Raw genomic sequence first — 26,620 nt, forward strand, 5'->3', positions numbered from 1 at the left:
AACAATAACTAGCTGTTGTGTTGTTCTTGTGAGCGGCGGTTCTCCCAGCTTTCGTGAAAGAGTTTGTTGTAACATCTGTTAGACTCTAGGAAAGGGCTCCTGTAATCATGCAGCTGCATGACAAACTTTCTAATTACTACATTTTTGTTGTTCTTAATCTGAGAAAATTTCCTAATAAAGCCCAATGGTGATATAAAAAATACTTAGGGTTTACAAGCTAGTAATTGAAACCCACAGGACTCTGTCAAACTCTCAGTGTCTTCAAAAGCTTAACTAAGGTGTTCACAGAGGAAAGCACACAAACTCAGGCATGTCGAGGGATTTTCTTTGATTGCCAACAGAAAATATGTGCATTTCCTGTAGAGGGATAGCATAGCTACAATTGTTTAAGGCTTTATTCTATTTTTGTTTAAAATATAGCTATTCTGAATTCTCATTTGATTGTAACAGGGTTAACTAAAAACATAGGTGATATTTACATCAGTTTTTATCGTTGTATGTGTATTAGTTCATATATTTAAGATCTGGGAATAAATCAGTGGACCTAGCCCTAAGAATCTGATGCTAAGAAGAAGTGTGGGTACATCTTGATTCAATATATAATTTTTCCTGTTTTCCCCTTGATGTTTCTATACACAAAGGGTATGCAATCAAGAAGAGAGTAGTTGATATACATATGGGGGAGGCTTAGGATAGGTTTGTAATGAACAAACAAATTTCAGTTAATCAGAATCCAACTACCAGAAACCTTTAATTAATAAGGATTTTCCCTAGGCATTTTCTGGAAGGGCTGATGTGCTACTTATGTATATACATATGTGGTACTAGCTTTGCTCAAACAAACTCTTATTAACAGGGATATTTGTTGTTCTGTGCTCTAAGGATAGAGATAAATGATAAACTTCCTAGTGGTGTTGTGGCCTTAAGGGTATATTATCTCATTCTCCTTATCATCCATCTTCCCAAGTCTCAGGAAAGCTCCCTGATGTTCAGGCTTTCAAGAACCTCAGTCAGCAAAAAGCATTTAATGATGGTCACTAGCTGGCAATCTGAGAAAGCAGAAAGTTGATTCACATTTGAGGGAGTTGTCAAATTCTGCCTTCCAGAATGATTGTGTTTTCCTATCAGCCTGCTAGATTGTAAATTTCTTTAGTAAGGAAGACATTATTTTCCACTTACCTTGTATAGAACTAGGTAAGACAAAATGAACCTGTTCTCTCTTTTTCTTTTCTTCACCCCTTTCTATCTCATTTTTATGTACTCTCTTCCTTCCTCTTTTTTTCTTTCTACTTCCCCCATTCTCTCCTGCCACAGTGCACAGCCTCTTTCTTGCATGTCATTTATTGCAGTGCTGGACATTCAAACCAGAGGATCGAGATATATTACTCCATCCTCTCAATCAATAGCTTCTGAATTAAATTCTCTATCTTGTTTTTCAAAGCACCAGGAATCAGAGTCTCTTGGAACATTTAACACATTTGCTTCAGGGATTAGGAAATGGAGGTACATTTTGAAGTCTTGTGGCTTGAGGCTAAAACCCAGATCTCCTGCTTCAAGGTTCTATATTCCATTTTATAAAACTCTTGGATATCTCCCTCCATGTCAACGAGTCTCGATTCTTGAAAATTTCAGAAAGATCTCTGAAGTTAGTTAATGAAAAGTAATTTGATGTTTTTTGTTAACTTTGTAAAAAAGAAAAACCTCTCCAAGTCTCAAGTGAATAGATTTTTTCAAAATGAAAGAAGCAAACTGTTGGTTGAATAGGAACATTTCCCTTTTGAGACCAACATTTCTATCACCTGGAAGAAACAAGAGCATTTCAGTTTCAAAGTAATGATCTTGAATGAGTTTTTTTTTCTTTTTTTTCCCCAGAGGGGATTTACTTCTAAATATTTACCAAGCCAGCCTACTGGGAAGTATGACAAAATAATCAAGCCATCTTTTCTAATAAGCCAAAGCTAAAGTCCCTCAAAGTAGAATACTGCTGTCTCTTACCAACTCCCAGGATAAACATCTTTCTATGTTAGGGAACAATTATTTTTCTGATTGCTAGTAAATGTCCAAGTCACCTAACATGTTGAAGGGGTTCGGTACAAGTGTAGAGTCTCCCACTTACTTAGGGCCTGGAGGACATTAGGTTGAAATCAAGACAAGCCCTGTTTACAGTGAATATTTTTTATGCAATCCAGCAATATGTTTTGGTTTGGTGAAGGTGTTGTATGGTTTGGAGGTACTTTTTGGGCTTTAAAATATTTATTCAAGTGTTTCCACAGTGTTAAGCATGGGAATAGAAAGAAATAACAGAAGGAAACAGAGATGAATAGGATATTTTCTTTTGCTTGTGAATCTAGAAGCAGCCAGAGAGGTATCATTCTTCTGTTTCCCTGTTCCCCAACCTCTTATGGACAAGCTTTCAATATAGATCAGTGTGTAGAAAAAAAATACTTTTTGGGCTCCTTTAATCTCTTAGTGTATGCTACTGGGCTGTGCTATTTCTTTCCCTATTTCCAACCATTTTAGGGGTTTCTCTGTAATTTTTGTGCATCACTAATTCTTTGCAAATACCCCTTTTGTTACCCAAGAATCATAGTGTCCATTGATCTCTAGTTCTTTTTTTTTTCTTTTCTTTCTTTTCTTTCTTTCTTTTTTTTTTTTTTTTAGGCGAGCGATCTTGTTTATTAGGCTAGCTGTCCTTGACCCTTAGAGGAAACTTCAGAATGGAAAGCTTTTGGGGAAAACTGTTATAAGCATATAAATAATAAAGCCCTTTAGAGAGCTTCTGTATCAATTTTTTATCATAGGCATGTGTGCAATGGACCCCTCTTCCCAAATAATGCTTTTTTTTTCTATTTGATTGTGGTTTGAAACAAGTGACTCATTTGATTCTGATAACTTGGAGTGTTGAAGAAAATCCTTGGGAGCTAGATAGGGATGGTAGCTGCACAGCTCTGTGAATGTACTAAGTGACACTAATTGTTCATGTTAAAATAACTGTGTTTTTTAAAAAAATTTATTCTTGTTACATCTCAATGGTTATCCCATCCCTTGTATCCTCCCATTCTTCCCTCCCTCCCATTTTCCCCTTATTCCCCTCCCCTATGACTGTTCCTGGGGGGGATTACCTCCCCCTGGTCCCACTAAAACTAAGGCACCAGCCAAGGACAACACAGGCCATAAACTTTAAACCCCTACCCAGATCTAGACAATGGACAGAACATTCTCCACAGTTGAGTGGAGAGTGGGATATGACTTTCTCACGTACTCTGGTGCCTCACCTTTGACCATGTCCCCTGGAAGAGGAGACCTGGTGGCACTCAGAGGAAGGACAGCAGGTTACCAAGAAGAGACTTGATCTCTAGTTCTTAACCTGAAGACATGATGGTTTCATGTTCCTGCTTAACATTATACACTGACATCCTTCAACATATTACAGGACTTGGACATTCACTGGCAATAGGACATAAGCTGGCTCCCTAACATGTCTTTTTATTTGTGAGTGGCCCAGTGAATTTTATTAAGGTTACCAACAGACACATGGATAAAGGGTTACTTGCAAGAGCATGGACACTTTACCAGGGGCTACACCACTGGTAGCCCCAGGGATTATTTTCTGCCTGGAGAAACTCAGAGAGAGGTAGGGCCTCATGAGTGACCCTCCTACCTCTTAGCAAGATGTTAATGGGCAAGAGTTTATGTGTGTCTATGGTAGGTAATGATAACTTCTGTAAGCTCAATTGTACAATAGCTTCTCATACGAGGGAGACAGCATAACCGAACGATCCACCTCTTCTTGCAGCTTTTATGTTCTTTCTTTTCTCCATTTGATCCTGTTTTCTGTGATGTACCCTGAGCTTTTGAGGGTGTAATAGAGATGACTTATTTATGGCTGAGCATTTAACAGACATTTATTTATATATTTATTTATTACATTTTATTTATGTGTTGCATGCCTGCTTGTCTATATATGTACCATGTGTGTAGGTGCCTGCAGAGGTCAGAGGAAGGTGGTATCAGAAAACCTGGAATTATAGCCATTCAAGGTGAGTACTTGGAACTAAACTCAGGCCTCTGAAAGAGCAGCCAGGGCTCCTAATTGCTGAGCTACCTCGGCACCCCAATGTGGTCACTTGTTCTCAGCACTTTGACAGGTTATGATTCTCTACAGCTACCACTATTTTATTTCCAAATTTTCAGTAGGGTAAAAGAGAATGGCCAGAGATTAAAACAAAATATAAGCGGGCATCAGGAAGGCTCCCTGAGACCCTCTCTCACACCTCCTGTGAGATAACAGGATTCATGAGACTATTGTTTTCCTGTTCTACCAGCCTTTAATTAATTCTCCATAGTAGTCAAGTTTGTGGGGGAACAGAATGTATTACTGAAAAAGACCTCCCCCAAACAAAAGTACCTTCCTAAACCCTGACTCCCTAAAGAATACCAATTGAAGCAACATTTATGAGGGACAAGACTAGGAAATACAGAAAAACTGTCTCCAAAAACAAGGTGCATATTTTGAAAACGGCATTAACGGTTTTAGGCAATGAGGGCTATGGATGAATAGACGTACACTTGTTCCTGACATTTTCTGGGCCCATAGCCAGAGTACAAGTGAAGGCCCATAGACATATATAAATGCTAAAAGTTCCTAAAACAAGGTATGTCTTGGCTTGGCCTGTGTGTCCGCTCAGTACTCTATAGCTTGTTTCCCTAAATAAATCCAGAGGCTGATGGGAAATTCTCCTATAAATATTTACACTTCTATTTCATGCTGATCAGATATTGCCAGAAGACTATGGTAGGACCATGGAGGTCACAATTCTTTATGTATTCCTTACCTATGTTAGATTTATAGACAGACCATTCTGGGCAAGTCCTTCTCACAATATATGCCTTTGTGGGTCTCATTCCAAAGCTGGGTTATTTTGGTACCGTAAGTGAATGAACCTGTTTCTTACAAATGAGCACTTCAGGAAAGCGTCAATTTGGGGATGTATTTTCAATTCTCAGTGTTAATGGGATATGACTTCTCATCAAGTGGAGAAAATATCTGTGAAATGCCTGTTGTGTAAACAAAGCCACTTCAGGACTCATCAGGATGCTTATCTTATCACTTTTGGTTGAATAAACTTCAACTGAAAAATCCAGTCAGACACAGGGCCAATTAGTGCAGTGATTAATAACATCTGCAGCTATATTCCCTGTGGTCAAATTCTAGCGTCACCAATTATTAGCTATATGATGTCTAGGTTACCTTTTCTTCATCTTTAAAATGAAGATAATATTTCATTCCATTTTACAGGAATACATGCAATTTTACTCATGTGTGTGTATGTGTATGTATGTATCATAATAGTATCTGGAACACTTGAAGAAGATAGTACATATTTTTATTAATAATACATAATTATTATATGTGGCTCAAGATATTTTAGTTCCTTTAATTATTTTAATGATGCTGAAAATATAGTTGATTCACAAATAGTGATTCAGTTATTTATCAACATGTGTTATATAAAGTTACACTGAAAAGGAAAGGCCGACGTGTTTGAACATGATGAATTCAGTGAAATCTAAATGCAACATGACCTCCAATGGAACAGATATCTTGAAAAATACAAAATGACACCATTTTGGGCAATCATACTTAAATGGCTTATTTTCCTAAGCAAAGAAACTCATCACTTGAGCAAATAGCTGTGGATATTGACTGGCAACTAGGTGTGAAACACTGTGTTATGTGCTTTTTTACACATTAATTATATGATCCTTAGTAAGCACTGAAGGAACATAGTGAGATTGTGCAGTTAAGCCTTAGGCAGCTATTTTCCTCAATGTAACCCAAAAGAGTAGTGAGAGAGATAGGATTTGAACTCATGTGTGTATGCTTTCCAAGATTATGTTTACTCAACTGTACCACACACAAAATTATTCTAAGAGTAGAGGCTAATGTAGATTGTTTCATGTGGTAGTTAACGTTCTGCCAGGAGCACTGAGAGGAAGGGCTAGGGGTCAATTGGCTTCTGCATTGTTTACTTAAGAAGCTCTTTTATATTATCCATAAAGAGATGACTTGGCATGAGAAAGTACCAGGAGAAAACTCATACAGTATAGAATTTTACTTGGTACAACACTAAAACATATTACTTTGGGTCCCATTTAACTCATGCTATAATTAAGGTAGAGAATAAACTACTAATAATGTTTAGAAAAAGAAAAATATGGTAAAGGACAAACATTTAAATCTCTTTGAAGAATTAACTTTCTTGATGTATGGTAGACAGACAAGTTCAGAATTTCAGTCAGCTCTTCTGGTTTTGTACTTATGAATTCACCCAGCATTGGATCAAAAATACTTTAAAAAACACCCACACCTTTACTAAATACCTACAAAGCCTTTCCCTGTCATTACCCCCTGAATAATACAACATTTATATTCTACTCATTGTTATTAACAGTCTAGAAATGAATTAAACTATACAGGTGGATCTGAATAGATTACATAAAAATGTGATGCCTCTTTATGAAAGGAACATCTATAGAGTTTTGTACCTGTGACAAGTCCTGGAACCACAGATACCCAAGAATGGTATACTTTCTTTTTCTATTCATTAAGAGTCTTTATTTGCTAGTATGTAGTACAAATTTGGAATTTTGTACATTTTTGAAAAACATTCTTGAGAACTTTGTTAATCTTATCCTTTCACTAATTCAACAGTCTTGCTTTCATATATAGTCTAAACTTGGGAGACCTTCTTTTCTTCCATTTTCCTCTTTCCTTTGTAATGAGTACTTCCTAGTGCTGACTGTCTCTCTAGTCCAGTTAAGCTCATTTGCTCTAGTGCTGTCCTTAGGCATGCAGAATAGTTGGTCAGTGCCCTCTTTATGGTAACTCTTTATGCTTGAGCATGGTGATTAAAATGCCTCTTGGCTCTCTTTTACCAGGATAAACAACCTTAACTCATTTTGTCTTTCCTCACAGGCCCTATTTTCTAATGCTTTAATCATTTTCTTGCCATTCTTCTTTGGATCATATCTAATTGCATTGCCATCATTTTAAGATAGACCCTGATGAGCAGGCCATATTCAAGTCTGATGAGTTGTTTAATGAGTAATGTAGAAGTTAAAGGAGATGGTGCAATTCAACACAAGAACACTGGACTAGGAGTCGAAAGGCCCACATTGTACATTTCCTCTCTTACGTACTGATACTGAACTAGAATTCAAATTTTGACAGGTCATCTAGGAGTCTTCAAACTTCTATCTAGCATCGGTACCTTGGGAATAAACTTATCTTTCTTGCAGGCATCCTACTGTGAAGTTCAAAATGGATCATTTGTGTGAAAGTTCTTTTTGTTTTGGCATCAAACTGGTATGCCCACACTATGTATCAGGGGGATTTCCAAATGATTTGTACCTATTAACTCATCTAGGCATAGTTTTCATTTTTATTTTATTTTGAGAAAATAGAAAAACAAGGAGGCAGGTAACTTACTCCTTGTGAAAAAGTTTGTAAGTGAAAAAATCCATTCAGACTGGATTTCTGGGACAAGGTGACTACCTAGATTACCTTGAGAGTGAGCTTTAGGTTCAGTGAGAGAACCTAAATAAAGTGGAAGGTGATGGAAGATGATACAAGATAGTCAAGTGAAATATGATTTTATAGGAGATTATAAGAAGTTTTTCCTGGAAAAAACCTTAAATCAACTTTGGGTCTCTATATACATGCACACACACTTATCTACATACCCACAGGAACACACATGCACACATATGTATACGCATATGCATACATGCATGCAATAGCAATTAATTAAAAAAGAGACCATGAATTTGAAGGAGAGAGGGATGGATATATGTGAAGGCTTGGAGGGAGGAAAGGGAAAGGAGAAATGTTGTATTATATTTTAACCCCCAAAGAAGATTTTAAAAAGGACCATTGAAATTTGAAAAACATAGGGTATCAAGTCTCTTCTTGGTAACCTGCTGTCCTTCCTCTGAGTGCCACCAAGAAGAGACTTGATACCCTATGAACATATACAGGGGAAGTAATCCCCCTCAGGAACAGTCATAGGGGAGAGGAATAAGGGGAAAATGGGAGGAGGGAAGAATGGGAGGATACAAGGGATGGGATAACCATTGAGATGTAACAAGAATAAATTAATAAAGGAGAAAAAAAACTTAAAAAAAAGAAATTTGAAAAACAATACAAATAGTACCCTAATTCTTGGGTTTAAGTTCTACAATTTTTTATATTTACATATTCTCTGAGTTCTAAGAAGTTCTAAGATTCCATTTTGCACCCCTCAGAATGGCTAAGATCAAAAATTCAAGTGTCAGCACATGCTGTCTAAGATGTGGAGAAAGGAGAATGTTCCTTCATTGCTGCTGGGAGGGCAAACTTGTACAACCACTTTGGAAATCAATCTGGCTCTTTCTCAGAAAATTTGGATAGTGCTACCTCAAGACACAGTTATACCATCCTAGGCATATACCCAAAAGATGTTCCACCATACCACAAGGACATTTGCTCAACTTTGTTCATAGGAGCTTTGTTCATAATAGTCAGACTAGATGTCCCACAACAGAAAAACAGATTTAAAAAACTGTGGTACATTTATACAATGGAAACTACTCAGCTGTTAAAAACAAGGAAACAATGACATTTTCAGGTAAATGGATAGAACTCGAAAATATCATTCTGAGTAAGGTAACCCAGACCCAGAAAGAAACACATGGTATATACTCACTGATAATTGGATATTAACTATATAGTACAGGATAACCACGCAATAATTCACAGGCCCAAAGAAGATAAATTATAAGGCAAGCCCAAGGGAGGATGTTTGAATCTCACTCAGCAGGGAAAATAGTATAGACAGCAGAAGTGATTGAAGAGAGAGAAAAGGATAGGAGAGGGTATGCCGAGAGAAATGAGGGTGGAGATCGGATGTGGCGGGTGGGTGAGAGTACATAGGGCTTTCAGAGAAAAGAGAAACCACAGGCGAAGGCATCTCTGAGACAAGCTGGAGACCTATGATAGGATAGGCTCCTGGGAAGATATAAGGGTGACTCTAACTGAGACCCCTAGTGTTGGGGGTCATGGAAACTGAAGAGGCCACCCTCTAACCAAATAGACCTCCTAGTGGAAGAAAGGGAATGCCAATCCACACACAACCCACTAGCACACAACCCACTAGCACACAACCCACTAGCACACAACACACTAGCACACAACACACTAGCACAGCTGTCCTCTGAGAGGCTCCATCCAGCAATGGATTGAATCAGATGGTGAGACTCATAGCCAAACATTGGTCAGAGTATAGGGAGCCTGGAAGAAGAGTGGGGGGAAGGATAGAAGGACATAGAGGTGAGTCACACGATGACTCACAGCTGTCTGTAACTCCAGTTGCAGGGGATGCAACGCCTTCACACAGACATACATGAAGGAAAACACCAAATGCACATAAAAATAAAAATAAATTTTAAAAAATCTTTGGAAAAATGGTAGAAGAATTGCTATTGATCTTATAACTATCTGAATAGTCACAAGAAAATAAGGATTATATAATGCAGTGTGGACCTTATTATATAGAACTTTATTGAAAATCTAATATTTGAAAAATTATACCACACTACCATACTTTCATTGATATGTGGTAGATATATAGAGTACAGTATAAAATTTATGCCTATATCTGATATATTGACAATAGTGTTTTAATGGTATCAGAGGTTTTTTTTTTAATCTCAGAAAGCCAATGAAACATGATTTTGTAGGAGACTATAAAAGGTTTTCCAGGAAAAACCTTTAAACCATATTAAAAACAGTTACAAGTTGAGCCTGTCTTTTAGAAGAACTTGATACTCACTGAGTTATGAATGTTATCATTATACTAAAATCTGTGTATTATATTATGTTTGTCAGAATAACTAATCTCTGATGAGAGTATATAATTTTTTAAAAAAGTATTGTCTTTAAAGAAATACCATGTTTAGGTAAGAAATTTGTTTGATGAGAAATTTATTTTATATGAGAAATAATAAACAACAGCAAATTATTATCATTAGATTAGGAAAAACAGAGTCCCAATTGTAAAGATTTTAAAATGTGATTTTAACAATCACATTATGTGGCTACAAGTACATTTTTTCTTTAGATCAATGGTTCTTCACCTGTGCCTCATGAACCCTTTGGTGGTTGCAGATCAGATATCCTGCAATCAGATATATTACAAATCATAACATTTTATAAGTAACAATGAAATTATTTTTTCTTGGAGGTCACCACAACATGGGAACTGTATAAAGGGTCACAGCATTAGGAAGGTTGAGAACCACTGCTTTGCACAGAGGTGTAGCCAAACATCAAGTACTTTATCAACGTCCATTGTACCATTCTTAAATTAGTATGTAGCATGCAGTTTGTGGCACCTTCTAGCCTCTGCTTTGTAGCGCATATGGTCTCTCAGGAGCTAATGTACTTTTACTGGCAAAGAAAGCGAACATGTGTTGATGCTTTTATTATGATTTTTGAAAGAAAATAAATGAATAAAATTGCATAGAAGGTCTTCAGAGGGATATTTTGAAAGCACATATAGAAGAAAGGAAGAAAGAAACGTGAGTCATGATTTTCCTCCTATGATACTGATTTTCTCTCCAAAATGCTATGCCTTTTGAGGAGTTGTGTTAATCCTGTGTGGTAGAGGAAATTGTTTTCCCATCATGTAGATGAGGAAACTGGGGTACAGATAGTTAAGTGCCCAACGTTTCAGAGCTATATAAAACTCAAAGATTTACCCACCACTATTTCCTTTATGTAGAACTGAAAAAGCCCCCAGTCCAGTCTAAGTTGCTGCAAATGCACAGACCTTTAAGGGAATATTGGATATTCAAGAATCCAAAGTCCCTAATGAAAAAGAAGGAAAACCAAAAAATGGCGACAAGAGAGATGCTCTTCTGTTTGGGGCTGTTAAGTAGGTCACCCACTAAAAGGCTATTTTGGTCTAAACATTTTGGAGGGCATGTAGTACATGCAGCAGCATCACTGACCTGATTCTTCATTTTTAAGATCTGAGAAAATCAAAGGAAGGTTTTTCAGTGAGGGAGAGCATGGATCATTTGTATTTGCTCAGGTGAATGTTAGTATGGCAACTAACTAGGCTTGAGCTCAAGGTTTTCTATGAGATATCATCCATTAAAAGCAGTGCTGAAATAACCAAGGGAGCAGCTTTGCATTTGTAGCCTGTAGCACCAGAAGTTTCTGCCCCCTCCCTCCACCCTTCCCCCTCCTCCTTCTCTCTTTTTCTTTTTGTCTTCCCTTCTTATAGGGATAGATCTGACAAATGTTTAATATTTGATTTCCTATAAAGCAGCTCTCACAGGCAATAGATGCTCACCATAGTTTTGATTTCTGATCATTTGGCTCCCAGGCACACTGAGGTTGAATCAGAATAGAAGATTTCCCTTACAGATTGTTCATGGTATGATGGGAATTTTGTTATTAACTGGCAAAGTGAGACTTTGGAGGAAAATAGTAAATTTTCACATTTCAGTTCAGCCCTCTATCCTAAACATTGTGTTCATCTACCTTAAGACAAATACTTCTAGTAATTTTAGCCTAAAATTTACATATCCATGTTTAGTAATAAAAACATGTTGGTCCGTTGGATTATTTTTATTTTTCCTCTTTATGCTATTCATTTTTGAAAACTTTGCTTACATTTTTAAATATTTTTATTCTTTGAGAGTTACATACAATATATTCTGATCACATTCTTTCCCCTTCTGCAGCTCCTCCCAGATGCTCTCTCACCTCCCTATCCACCCAATTTTATATTCTTCCTCTCTCTTAAAGCAAACAAACAAACAAAAAAAGAAAAGAAAACAAAAAGAAATTCCTCCACAAAATCCTATGGAATACAATTTGTAGTGACCAACGATTCCTGGGTATAGGGTCTGTCTTGGAGTATGGTTGACATACCTAGTGGCACTCCGTTGAGGAGAGCTGATTTCCTTTCCCAGCAGGGATCAGTTGCAAATAGCTTCTTGGATAGAGGTGGGCTTTTGTGTCCACTTCATCTTCTAAGTGATGGGACTTTTGTCTGGTTTGAGTCTGTGCAGATCTTATGTATTATCTGGCCTGTTCTTTTTTTTTTAATTGTTCACACTTTTAAAGCCATGAACTTTTTTATTATATCATCTCATTTTTAAATATACAGTATAAAAGGTATCATAGTATTAAATGCAAAAGAAAGATAGGAACGAGACAGACAGAGAGGGGGGGGTCATGGCCATGAATTGTGGAAGAGAATATAAAGCCAATTGTTTTTCTAATTTTAATTCTGCCATTGAATCTTCTTAGTTTTGGAGGTGAATAATGCATAAAAACATGTTTGCTACTGAAAGTATAAATTTTTAATGTAAAGATTCACAGTTTCTCTTCCAAATGCCAATTCTCGTATAGAAAGTCATTGATCTGTATAGACTTTGAGTCTGGTTAATTTTGGTGTGTAATATTTTTATTTATTTGCAATCTTTTTAATAATAAATTTCATGAAATTAAAAGTGTTTTGAACTATTCTCTGTCTCCCCAACTAGCCCAGAGGGATAATTTGAGCTTGGTAAGTGGTATCTACCCACAGTCGTCAAGAAACAATACCTGGTGTTGTCTAGAAAGGTCTGGAGAAGTACATAGTTCCAGTAATGAGAAACAAAGTCCTACCTGTCAGCCCTGCCTAATCTATTGTCTGTTCCCTGTTTGGCTAGAGGATATAGGAAAGGAAGGGGATTACTTTGAAATAACTAGCTACATATTAAATAGAAGAGTGAAGTAGTAGATTTATCTGATATGAAGCATTAAATTGCAGAGACATTCAAATTAATCATGCAGTGCAACTTTTTTTTTTATTAGCTTAGAATTTTCTTTTCCTTTCCTTTCTTTTCTCTTTTTTTCCCCCTGCAGCCACTAGGGAGGAAAAAAGGATTAGAGAGTCTATGAAAACTGTTGACATGCTTAGTCTGTTGGCTACTTAATTTATTAGCAGATATAGGAACTGCCTCTGGATAATGATTTAACATGCAGGCTGGGAGTGGACTAAATCTCAGACATACCTGTTCCAAAATTGTGTTAATCCTTTCGACTTCACAGTCAATCAAGTATCGTTTTTCCTGCCTTCTGTCCATTTCTTCAATGATGCGTCTGAATTCTTGGACGTCCTTTATGTTTCCGACAGACCTTGCTGTCACTTGCCAATTGTTTTGCACTGCTGCCTCCATAATTGCTTGTAGGATGGAAAACCCTGAAGGAAGGAAAAAAACAGCTATACTAATTTTTTTCTTTTAAAAACATTTCTGTAGGTGTTAAAGATTCTACTGAGTTTCTATTCACAGTCCATTGGGTCTCTCCAAACTGTATCCACTGGAGAGAGCAAGTAAACTCACAGTTTCAGCCTCAATTCTCCAAAGAGCTGGCACCTCTGTTTTGGCCTTTGTTTTAAAAGAAAGAAGTTTCTATCATTTATGAGCAGCACAGGGACAGGTGTTTATCAAGTCACTTTGGTTTTGACATGCATTATCAAAAGATCTATGGAATGCATGCCAAAAACTTCTAATGTCTGGCCATAATATTCTTTTTCTTTGTAGTTGAAACACATTTATTTCATCTATCACTTTGGAATTCTTCAGAATTAGAGGTCAAAATAAACCCACAACAAAGAATTAGAAATAACTTTATTAGGGCTAGAGACTTATGAAAACACGTTGAACCACATACCTGGATGTGACTATTGAACAAGATAAATTGTGTCTCCCAAGTAAAGTCACTATGATTTTGTGAAAGACAGCCCTCTAAGCAGACTATTATTCTTTGATCACACAGACAGTCTCTAAAATGTTCAATACAATTATTTTTGTGAATTATTTCCCATTCCTAATTGAATTTACCAGGAGTTCCTAGTTCCGCATTAGTTAATTTATATCAGACAACCATTATTAACTTGCCCTCTGGAGCTCTGTTCAAAGAAAGGAAAGAGCTGATGCTTGAGTCTGGGTTAACCTATTTGGAGTATTGGTAGCTTATGCTTACAATGTTAGAATTTGGGAGGTTGAGGCAGGAGGATTGCCAAAAGTCTAATGCTACTCTGAGGTGAACAATGAGATTCTATCTCAAAAATCTAAAACCAGCCAGGCAGTGGTGGCACACACCTTTTATCCCAGGACTTGGGAAGTAGAGTCAGGTGGATCTCTGTGAGTTTCCGGCCAGCCTGGTCTTGTCTACACTGTTAGATCCAGGACAACTAGGATTGCACACATAAAAGTTGTCTCGAAAAACAAAACAAAACATCCAAACCAAACTAAAGAAACAAATAATCAAGCAAGCAAGCAACCAACCAACCAACCTCCCCCAAAGCAGTGTATCTAAAGAACAAAGCATAATGGCCCAAACATTTTTTACACATACACTTTTAGAGTAGTCACATCTCCACTATTACATCATATCTCCAGTTATGCTTCCTGTATGAATCTACAGTTCGAGTATAACCTCATGAAGAACAGACAGCTTTATTGGGATCTGATCAAAACAATCTCCTTATTTCCAGTGGGAGTGAGTGATAGAGGTGATCTGCAAATCCCTCGTTCTCTGTGACATAACTGCTCAATGGCCACAGAAGGAGAGGATGGAAGAAGAGGGCGATGCCCTTTGAACACACTCCAAGCTCTCTGCTGTCTTGGGCCTCTCCCGTGGTGAAAGGAGGCTGTGGATTAGAGTCGTCCTCACTGTACCATGGCAAATGGTATTGACATTTGGAGAACATGCTTCAGGGAGATGGCAGCAGTGACTCAGCCGGTCATTATAACTCCTTTGTGTGCTGGGTGTGTGCAGGAAGAAGATCACAAATGAGACCCAAGCACTTGGTAATTTCCAAATGAGCAATTTCAGCACAGGAGCTCAAAATTACAGATCAGAGTGAATTACCATTGCTTTAAATGTTAATTCTTACTCTTATAAAAACCAACCACGCATATTTATTTCTCAGATTTACATTTTCATGTGGGTTTTAGATGTACTTTCTGCTTCAGTGGGAGTTGAGGGCACATAGTGGGCCAAGGCATGGGATTAAGAAATAAACATAGGAAGAAAGAGATTAAAGCACGTGGAAATCTTTCTTAAGCAGTGTATAATAAGGCCTCATTACTTTGAATGCCACTAATTAAGAATTTATGAAAATTCAGTAAGAACTGCGTTGAATTTTATTTCTGGACTATTTATGAAGAAAATATTGGCTGAATAATAACAGTAATGAAATTACATCGGGAGTCTTTGATATATTTAAAGTAAACTTTTAAAAAGGGCTCATTAGCAAAACACAAGTGTTAGCATGTTTAGTAGAAAATCCAAATTCTTGTCATCTCTGCTTAATAGACCTTGTCCACAATTTGGGATGACATGGAGCAAGATTAATCTCTTTTCCATGTGACAATCTTTCACAGTTTTGAAGACTGTTAACATGTCTTACTTTAACCTTGTCTTCTCCAGGTTAAAGATGTCCCAATCCTTTAACAATTCCTTTTATGTGATGAGAACTATTTTCCTTTCAGTTCTACTCCTTTTTAATGCATAATTTTCAATGTTTCTAAGTATATGTTAATTTTGCATAATAATGGGCTTATGATGATACATTTGTACATGAATACAAAGCATTTTTATCATATTCATTTTCCATTATCCTATTTTGTCCCCCTCCCATTCCCACTATCTCCTTCCTCTTCTTAACTAGTCTCCCTTTTATTTTCATATCTTTAAAAAATGTGATCCATGAAGTTTATTAGGGCTGCTTATGGGGATATGAGTAAGGGGTTATTTATAAGAGCATAACCTCCTTACTAGTGGCTATGCTAATGAAGAAAATATCTCTCCCACCTTCAGTAATGATTAACTGCCTGTAGATACTTAGGGAAGGATGGAGCTTCACAACTCTCTCCACACTAGATACTATTATTTGTTTATAAGCCATTAGGGAAGGGTGGGGCTTCATGGGCCATTCTGTACTCATGATAGGATGTTGAATTGCCAATAGTTTATTGATTTTGATATTTCGGGTATTATCTGAGTAGCAAGTGTACATTACAATGGGATTACTGCTTATTTTGATGTGGGTTATTTTAACAACATAGAGCTTCTGGGAAAAAATCCAGGGCTGTACGAATGCTAGGCTAGCATGCTACGACTGAGATATATCCCGAGCCTGGATTGGTAATATATTTAAATAGCCAAATTATATTAAATTATGTCAAGATTGGATTCAGCAGAAGCCTGTTAGTTTTGATAACAATTCTCTGTGCATGTTTTAACAGGCATTCCACTCTAACCTGCTTTTCTCTTCCTTTCTTTAATCCCTTTCCCTGTACTGCTCTCTACTCATTGTTTGTTTTCATGTTCTTTCAAATCTGAACACTTAGTACTTCATTACCTGTTTAGGGTAACTGAACATTTGTCCCTTTACCAAGCATGCCATGCTGCCTATAGACCTTTCTGGGTGTTTATGTGCTTTCCACATAGCTTCCTTAAATGACTTTTCATTAATTTCCTGAGATATGACTTGTTTTTAATTCAAGACAAATAAATTAAAAGCAATGAAAAAACAGTTTGAATAACTGTATCATAGATATTTTAAAAAGTCAAAATAGAGCAGATTAAGTATAATATAGTATACACACACACACACACACACACACACACACACAATGCTATGCTAAAGTTTAGTAGTCAACAATGTGCATACACTAAACAGGCAATATTTCCACCACAAATAATATACTGTTTAATATAGAATGGGAAAATGTAACAAATTAACATTTATAGTGTAATTTTCTTTCTTTCTTTCTTTCTAAAAAAAAAAAAAGCCCATGCTTGTATATGTTGTGGAGAAATCTGTAAGAATTACTAGTGTTTTCTCAGAGATGCAGAATTATGAAGACATCCCACATTCACGGTCATTTGCTTATATAATGTTTGGCTCTTTAACATGAGGCAGGTATTGTTCTCTGCAAGGATAAAACTGATAAGGCTTTAAAAGTCCAGCTCATGCTGTCCTCTCAGAGCATAAGCTGCTAGAATATTCAGATGACAGATCAACACTGTGCTATGTTCTTCCTCTTAATAAGCAACGGTTTTTTATAGATCTTTTTATACTTCTGTTCTTTGAACCACGGGGATGTGTTACCTAATCAAAAACTCAGCAGAAGAAGAACACTGTTTTTGATGAGTGTGTGTCTGGGTTTCCGTTGTCTATGCGTCTTGCAAGTCTCAACTGTGGCTTAGCACTGCAGTGTTCTTTTCCATACAGAGATTCCCTGTGTCTGCTTGAGCATGGGGCTGTTGCACTGTAGCACTCTGGGGGAATGGCCAACTCAGTTCAGTATATATCAGTGAACAATCCAAGTAGAGCTTTTTATTTGTTTTCATACCCAATTTATCATAGTTTCACTGACTCTGTTACAGCTGACCAAAGCATAAATAGAAGCTTGAGGGAGAAAGAAAGAAATGTTTGACTTGGCAGAGCAAAACCAGGTGCTAGTGTTTGTAGGAGGTGAGGTTTGCAACAAATCCCTGGCTTTGTATAAATAAAGCCTGCTGTTTTAGCAGCTTCAGAATTGTCATCTACTCTGCAGGAGTTTTCACATGCCCAGCATTGTAAGTCTCAAAGCTACTTTGATTTGAGTAGCAAATTATCTCATCTGGATTCCAGAGCACCACTGCTGTTCATGCCCTCACTCATCCTCATTGTAAATGGTGGGAGCTGCCATCTAGGTCACTGGTTGCCTGAGAGCTTACCCTCCGTATTTGACCAAACTAACATGGGAGGATGGCAACAAGGAAGGGATTGGACAATTAGGCATTAATTCCTGACCAATAGAATTCTAGTGCACTGCTCATTGGCTGCTCTTGGCAAACAAGGAGACCATCTTGGTTAAAGGCAGTATAGGGATGCTGTGCAACTAGATCCCCCTTCACGACCACCAAAGGGCTTCCTTCCTTACTTTTTTTTTTGTTGTTCATTTGGAGGTATCTCCTCCCCAGGGCATCCCATCCTGCATCCAATAGCTGGCAGCAGCGAAGTATAAAAGCACAGTCATTCCAAAACCCTTCCTCAGCCTTGTCATGGGTGTGCCATGGAGCTTTTCTTAGTCAACTCCATACTTCCCTTCTCCTCATCCCTGCTGCCTGGAGTAGACTCCCCAAGAGCCTTTTGGCATGCAAATGGACATTTCAAAGGCTGGCCTTAAGAATGTTCAATCCTTGACCATTAGTTTGACTTCACAAAGGGGGTAACAGAAGGTACAAAAAATTCTCCAACTTACATTGCCAAAATCATGTTCCCAGGGAGGGAGGGCTAGGGGTTTTTATTTGTTTGTTTTTCACTGTCTAAACAAAATGTAAAAATACTTCATACAGAACGAGTTTATTATTTGCTCCAGAAAACAACAACAACAACAGAAATAACAGAGAAGCAGTCAAGGGGATTTTGGCATACAGAAATTAGTAATGAAGACATCTAAGAAAGTATACTGAAGATAAACTTCTCTCTGTGTTGTATCTTCCAGCCGGGACTATCGGCACCTGTTTTTACTCAGAACTTGTACTCAGAGTCATACTCTATGTACTTCTGAAATGGTCCCTAACAGAGTCCCAGATGACAGAAGTCTGGTATTTATGAACAGCCTTCACAGAAGTGTTGCTTGGCATTTATAGACATTTGTTCTGGTAGGGTTTCTAAGAGGGTTTATGACAAATTTTCCAAAAGCTTCTAATGGCTAGCTCTTGCTTACCTTTTCTGACTATCCTCTCTGCCTCCTAGATTCTCATTTAGCATATGCTAACTTGGAACTTAACTGTGTAGTCAAGGCTGACTTTGAAATCAACAAGTACTAGGAGTACAGGCATGCATTGACTATATCTGGAAATATTGCCCTTAGTCCCTTCCTTTCTTCTTTAATTTATTTTTTAAAGGTTTGAGTTAATTTCTTGAGTTTATTCATTCTTCTTTTTTGTATTTCTAATCATGTTAATGTCTTTCTTGTATCTATAACATATGCAATGTCTAGTTTAACTCAGCTTATTGTATTTCTAATATTGCTTCCAATACATTTTGATGAGCATGTGTCTAGTATTTTTATGAAATTGGTATTCTTGTTCATTCAGATGAAACTAGCCAAATAAAAGTTGCTCTTTTAATCTTACGTTTGTGCTTGCTTGAGTGGAAAACCTCACTCTTACACAACCTGATACTCTCTCTTTCTTTAACTTCTTTGATCTCCATGGACTTTGAAATAAACTTATCTTGTATGCTGTGGCAAAATAAGGACATGGACAAGCTTGATATAGAATATGAAGGTGGTTTCAGAGACAGAAGTGAACAGTGAAAACATAGAAGCATAAGAAAGGGAGGGATGGTGATAAGCCCAGTCCCTTCTTTCATGTTAACAGTTTGCCATGTCTAGAAGGCCTGATGTATAAAAAAATCTGAACTCAGAGACAATAATTCAGAGCATGGTTATTCATGTCACAAAATGTATCTCCTGTTAAAAAGAACTCATGGAAAGTGTCCTATAGCACCTTGGACCCACATTTTGTTGTTTTGTTGATGCCAATGTTTGTTTTGGCTTCATTTAAAGAGTTTGGTTTCGTAAAAATCAATATAGCAATTGTCTAAACTTGAGACGTTAATATTGAAACTGTTCAGTATGAGAAGAGCTTTAGATTGGAAGATCAAAGCCCTTCTCTATTTGCATATGGATGTCAATCTGTGAATTTTATGGAACATGATAAAAACACATATCCACTCACACTCAGCCCAATCTACCCATGGCAAATTAAAATTTCCCTGAAGCCTTTATTCTTCATAGCTGTGTTTGTTGAAGTCATTCTTTAATTGAGAGCTGACCCTTTGCAAATCTTCTCTTCCTTATAGCTGCATCATTAGGATGGCACTTGGCTGATTTGTGAAGTCACTGAACATTAGGTCCAGTTTTATGTCCTTTACCTCTTCCCTAAATAGATTCCTTTCAAATCAAAGCATACCCTTATTGATACTACACTGCTCAAGTGTTGAATTGTGAACCCCTCTCCATGAAGAACTTATCTTTTACAGACTTGGAATTAACAGTGTTAAAGAATCAAATTTTAATTGAGAATTTGTCGACAACAATAATTGATCTGGCATTGTTTGGCAACTTAAGGTATTCTGAGTACCCTAATAGCTCACAAAAGGAGGCAACTACCACTTGTCAAGTTTAAGGGTGGCTCTGAAGCTCGCAGTGCCTATAGTCCTACATTTTCCATTTTTCTCTTTCATCCTGTTCTTTAATATGAACCTTGTCTCCCTGCTGGTGAATTATGTAGTTCATTTTCCTCACCCTCGGCTGAGAAAATATGCCCAAAGAGATATGTCAGTTTCACTGAGTGAATGTACACTTGCTTTGCATTATCAACTGCAAGGGAATTTAGAAGGCCATCTGGAGTAGATGTGCTCAATGTGTGGGAAAATCAGAATAGGAAAACCTCTGATTGTCAGATACTCTAGGTCTGATATAAAACTATAAAAGCATCTGGGGTTTGAGTTAAAAGGAGTTCCTAAGGTTCTACGTAGAATTCTTTTATAGTTCTGTTTATTGTTCTGGGATAGATTGCTTGGAATGTAAACTCACCAAGGGCAGGAGTCCTCTATAAGTGGCACTGTGGACTGTTGAACACTCAATAGATGTTGTCATGGTTTGAATGTGGAATGTTCCCCCACAGATTCCTGCATTTGGAACCCTTTGGTCTCCAGCTGGTGGTGCTGTTTTGAGAGATCCACTAACCTTTATGAGATGGAGAATAGCTAGAGGAAAAGAGTGACTGGAGGAAATCTTCTTGTTCCTGTTACTGCTTCATTATCTGCTCAGATGAGAGCAAGCAGACTCAGTATACCTGTTCTATGCTTTCCCCACTATCATGGACTGTGCCCATAAACCACGAGACCAAACAAACTCTTCTTCCTTTAGGTTGCTTTATGGCAGGGATTTGCTTATAATAATGAGAAAAGGAACCAATGTAGAGAGCATTCAATATATGGTCCTGCCCACTAATATTTTCTCGCTTGGTTTCCTAGTCTTGTTGGAAGTAGTAATTTTCAACATTCATTCTGTGACTAAGTCTCTTTTCTAAGATACTGGTAAGTGGATTAACATAACATTTCATGAGTACCTGGAGAGGGAGAGTGTCAAAGAACCCAATGAAGAAATGTGTTTGGCAGTTGAAGCTGGATGGCAGTGGAGGAAATGCCATATAAATAAACAAAGGGGCCTATTCATGGGTGAGGAAAGGGCTGTTACCAACTGACCAAAATACACCTTCATCCTAGATGCAGGTTATGATGGATAGAATCTAGAGACTACAAATTAAGGAGACTGCATGCCCTATCATCCCTTCTGCACAGGCTGGCCCTTGAAGATGTTTCCAGAAGTGAATATATTTTACATAAAGTATCCATCCTCTATTTCTCTTTTGTCATAGTAGTTTATGTTGTTCCCTGTGCCTGTGGAACAGTCAAATGAACTGACCCATGTTGAACTTGAGCTTGGAAAATATGTGCTGGATTTCTATTAAACAGCAGGCTTATCTGTGATGAAACTCTTAACATTTTTAAACTGAAGATGACAGAATGGTGGCTAATAGTGAGAAGTGGGCATGGACTTATGGCAAGGATGAAAAGTGTCTGGATCTACTTCCAAAATGATAGGGCCTGGTCTGCTTGCTGGCCACATCTGGACTGCTGACCCTTCTTCATCTTGGTGCTAGTGGAGGTAAAGGCAACATTAAGTGCAAAATTTTGCCTGGACAGAAGGGCTAAAATGAAGCCCTGGAAACAAAAGATATATATGACTCTGTCTTTCCTGTGTAATAGAACCTGTCAGAATAAGTTGAGTCACTGATGAAGAGAAGAATATAATCTTGAATATCAATTCTGAGTATAGAATTCCACCTCCAAAATGTATCACTTGTTCACTTGGAATAGCTGTTTCATGTTGTTGGAAATATTAAATGTGGTAATATGTATACTTTTTCTGCATAATGTCCCACTTAAAATAGTTATTCAAGGGCTGGAGAGATGGCTCAGAGGTTAAGAGCACTGGCTCTTCTTCTGAAGGTCCTGAGTTCAGTTCTAGGAACCACATGGTGGCTCACAACCATCTATAATGTGATATGATGCCCTCTTCTGTCCTGCTGGCTCATGTGGTGGCACAATACTGTATAAATAAAAAATAAATCTTAAGAAATAAAATAGGTATCCATTTTTTTTTAGTTTCTTTTCTTGTTCCAACCTAGACAATGAAAGAAATAACAAAAACAAAAACAGTTCAGCTGAAAATCTGAAGACGAGGGCTAGAGAGTTGACTCAATGTTTAAGAGAACTTGCTTTTGCAGAGGACAGGTTCATTTCAAAACACCCCCATGAAGGCTCACAACCATACATAACTCCATTTTCTGGAGATTTGATGCCTTCTTCTGATGTCCATAGCCACTAGAAATACATGTAGGTACACATACACAAATATTTACATAAAAACACACACATACGTAAAAATAAATCTTAAAAATAGAAAATTAAAAATATCTGTGGAATAAAGCCAAAATTTTATTTATTTATTTATTTTGAGACAGGGTTTCTCTATGTAGTTTCTGCTGTCCTGGACTCACTTTATAGACCAGGCTGACCTCAAACTCACAGACATCTGCCTGCCTCTGCATCCCAGAGTGCTGGGAATAAAGGTATGCACCACCACTCCTGACTAAGCTAAAATTTTACATATTGCAATACATAAAGAAAATATTTCATTCAAACAATAGTTGAAACATGGCATTCAACTGTACCCCATTAGAGATGGTGGCCAATCTAGCATAGTCTACAGGGTGGATGTGAGAGCCCAGAAAAACTGTCTCAAGCAGATATTTTCCTTGATAAATATTATGACCCGACTTTTAATGAATAAAAGGTAAAGCCGTGCTAGAAGAATAGCCAGAAAAAAATGACTAGAAAATAGAGATGTGCTGTCTGAAGGTAGTTCACAAGAATTTGTGGAATTAAGAAAGAACCAAGCCATAAACTCTAGTGCCTGTATATATTACAGTGGGCCTCAATACCAAATCGGAGTCCCAGTGAGTAAAAGAAGGAAGGAAGGAAAGAAGGAACATATATATATATGTTCAGACTTGCTGAGGACTCCCTGGCTTCTGTGTTCAAGGGTATTAAATGAAAGGGGGATGGATTCCTCCAGGAAGTCATGAAAGACTATAGGCAGGGCTAAGAGGAATGTATCTGTCAGAACACTTTTTTTGAATGTAAGCTTTTATGGTGTATCAAAATTCATCCCTATCCAGAAAACAGCAGAAATCACATTTTACATTCTGAAAGTTAAAAAAGAAAAGATACATGAGTGTAGGATCTACCACTGACAAAATGGCTTTCCTCTCTGTCTTTAGTTTCTCATATGTACAATGAAGATACCAGGTTATTATTAGTTCTGGTTCTCATATTTGAAAATTGTAAGAGACGTGGAAGACTTTTCTTCACCTCAGAGAGCCCAATGTCTTACAACTCAGTTATGATGCAGGAATTTTGTCTGGAGGCTAAGATGTGAACAGGATGAAACATTAGTTTGTAATCTTCCTTCATATTTCTAAATACACTTTTCCCTGTTCTGGACAAACCCAATTGAAAGAAAATAAACAAGCATAATAGGGTGACCTTGGAATACTTTGATGTGCTCTTAGTATATATGTAGCCCAGGAAATTACTTATTCACATTGTAAGTTTCTCATACGGAGGGAGAATTCTAGAATGCTGTTCTGTAACTGCCGGTACCTGAAAATGCCTTTGTGTATTTGGGCCTAATAGCATACATATCATGCAATCAGTTTTAAGTGACTTTGTATCCAATAGAACTGACTTGTAGCCATTAAATTAACACTTTTTTTGTATACTAGGTAGGTTTTGACATCTTTTTGGTATTTTTCAGATTGTGTCAGAGCCTTCCCTGCCTCCAACCCAGCTATTTCTTCTGACTTCCTTATTTTTGCTAATTTCCTAGTTATAAATCCTAGTTACCTTGGATTCCATTGCCCTAAGCATATGTGAAGTAAAGTTAATTCATGTTTCATGTGCCTGCCTTCTACTTTGCATCCTCAGCACTGACAGCTATCTTGAAGCTATTATTAGTATATGCTTGGGCTATTGCAATAGTCCTTTCTCTTCCATCCAAGATGCTTGTCCTTCTAAGTATGTTCCAGCCATGTTCACTCTTAAAAGATCAGAAGTAGTTCTTTGCATGAATTAACAAGGTTATAGTTACATTACAAACTAGAATTTATTATCTTAGGGAAATGAGTAAATCTAATCAGCTTGTGCTTTGTTACTTTTCTCATTCTAGAACCCTTTCTTCTTCAGTAAAAGGATATTATATTTCTGGAGGTTATATAAATAGGTACAATCAGACAGAATTTGGAGGGTAGATGAAGAAATGCAATTGTCCTAAGAGAAAAATGGAGAAGTTAGAGATGAAGGAGAGCAAACTGAGGAAAAATATATCTCCTTAAACATATCTTTTCACTTACCCTTACACTTCCTTTCTACTGTTTCACTTGGAAATCGGCACATTGGCTAAAGATATTGAGGTTAAAATGAATGAAACTTGAAGCCAGTTAATTATTTGGTTAGCCAATCTGGAAGAAAATATCTAGATTCCTAGACTAGACAGAAAGAAGCTAACTGACACTACCAGTTCTGGCTTTGATTTCACTTAGTCAGAAGATATATCCCGATGGGCTAACATTTTGTAAAGGATAAACAACCATGTGGCTGTGACTGAATCAAGAAGAACAGATAGGGGGGTTTACAGAGGGCAAGTCCAGAGTCACTGACAATTAAGTTCCCAACTCTCATTGGTTGCTGTGAAAGTTCACTGGCTAGAAATTTCATTGAATAAAATGCAGTTAGAGATTTCATACAATAAGTCATCACAGTAGCTGATTAGTTGAGAGACTAGTCAGCTGTGACTCCAAAGTTCTGTGCTCACTCAGGCAGTGTACTCAGTAAGTGAGGACTACTGAATTCTTAGCTAGAAGAATTTACTGGCCACTACTTTAGCTCTTATGTATGATGTTGAGTGAGAGATAGAGTTGTAATGTCATATTACATGAAAATATTGCTCGACTGAAGAGTTAAGTATTTATTTAGAGAAGAGCTATAGAACATGGGGAATCAGTAACAGTAAATGTTTTTTTCTTCAGTGTGGAGACCCCACCAGAGGCAGTAAGGGATTTGCACAGAGAACACTTGTTTCCATGAAGCCACTGGGATGTAAAGACATGGAGTTGTTCTGTATCTTCAAGCTGGCCTACTTTTCAATCTGTGTTAAATTTGCCAGTGTGTTTTAAAACTGTTTGACAACTCCCTTAGGCCATAAAACATGTTTATATTTTGGATTGAAATGGGATAATCATAATGCTCTGGAATCTTCTTAGGGAAACCTTCCAATCTGTAGTGTTTAACTCTCCAAATATCAACAAGGGAGCATCTTGTTACTTGCAGCGACTTGGATGAATCTGAAGGATATTATCTTAATTGAAATGAGCAAGGTACAGAAAAACAAGTATCGTTCCATCTCATTCACATATGGATTCTAGAAGTGTTGAATTCGTGGAAGTAGAGAGAAGAATAGTTGTAACTAGGAGCTAGGACGGATATAAGGACAGGCCATAAGGCAGTATTGGTGACAGAACACATAATCACAATTAAAAGGAATTAGTTTAAAGATATCTGTTTAAAAGTGACTAAAGCTAATAGCAATACATTCTTGAAAAATGTAGAATGAATACTAAATGTTCTCACCATAAAACAATGTATTTATTATTTAGATTTAACTATTTTCCCATGTATATACACACCCTACTAACTTTTGTATAAATTGAAACATGATGTTATCCAGATGTTCTTTAATAATTATTAACTATTTTGAGTGAGGAATACAGAGCAATGCATGAAGTGATTTGGAGACTGTTTTAGGAGAGAAACAAGGCAGTCAATTTCTATTGAAAATTTTATATTTAAGCAACTTCTCAAGCTTTACAGAAGAAGAACAATGGACTTTCCTTGTCCAGTATTTTATTGGTAGGCTTAATGACACCTGGGCCATCCTCAAGGGATACTTTGCTTTCTACTGAGGAACTCAATAGGTAGTGTAAAAGGCCTATAACCTTAGAACTGTATCATCTTCCCAGCTTAGCTGGGCTTCACTAAGATAGAAGACTTTTTTTCTCAGGGTGAAATAAGTGGATTGAGCCTTGGATGATCTAGCTGCTTTTATCTTTTTTTTGTTTTTTTTCAAACATTTCTTTTTAAAATATATTTTATTAATTTATTCATATTACATCACAATTGTTATCCCATCCCTTGTATCCTCCAATTCCTCCCTCTCTCCCATTTTCCCCTTACTCCCCTCCCCTATGACTGTGACTGAGGGGGACTTCCTCCCCCTGTATATGCTCATAGGGTATCAAGTTTCTTCTTGGTAGCCTACT

At 37.2% G+C, this 26,620-nt stretch overlaps 1 protein-coding gene across 8 annotated transcripts in view; it reads right to left on the reverse strand.

Annotated features, from left to right (window-relative positions):
* Positions 1 to 26,620, reverse strand: part of GRIA3 (glutamate ionotropic receptor AMPA type subunit 3) — a 277,428-nt gene that overhangs the window by 121,663 nt on the left and 129,145 nt on the right. For all 8 annotated transcript variants that reach the window (XR_014780756.1, XM_084790517.1, XM_084790521.1 and 5 more), the window contains one exon: positions 13,114 to 13,301. Coding sequence is in view for 7 of the 8 variants with exons in the window: in XM_084790517.1 (XP_084646643.1) it covers positions 13,114 to 13,301 (188 nt within the window). In the remaining variant the exon portion in view is untranslated. The remainder of the gene's footprint in view (positions 1 to 13,113; positions 13,302 to 26,620) is intronic.

Source organism: Acomys minous (assembly GCF_964271855.1).
Source record: "Acomys minous genome assembly, chromosome: 7".
NCBI classification, from domain to species: Eukaryota; Metazoa; Chordata; class Mammalia; order Rodentia; family Muridae; genus Acomys; species Acomys minous.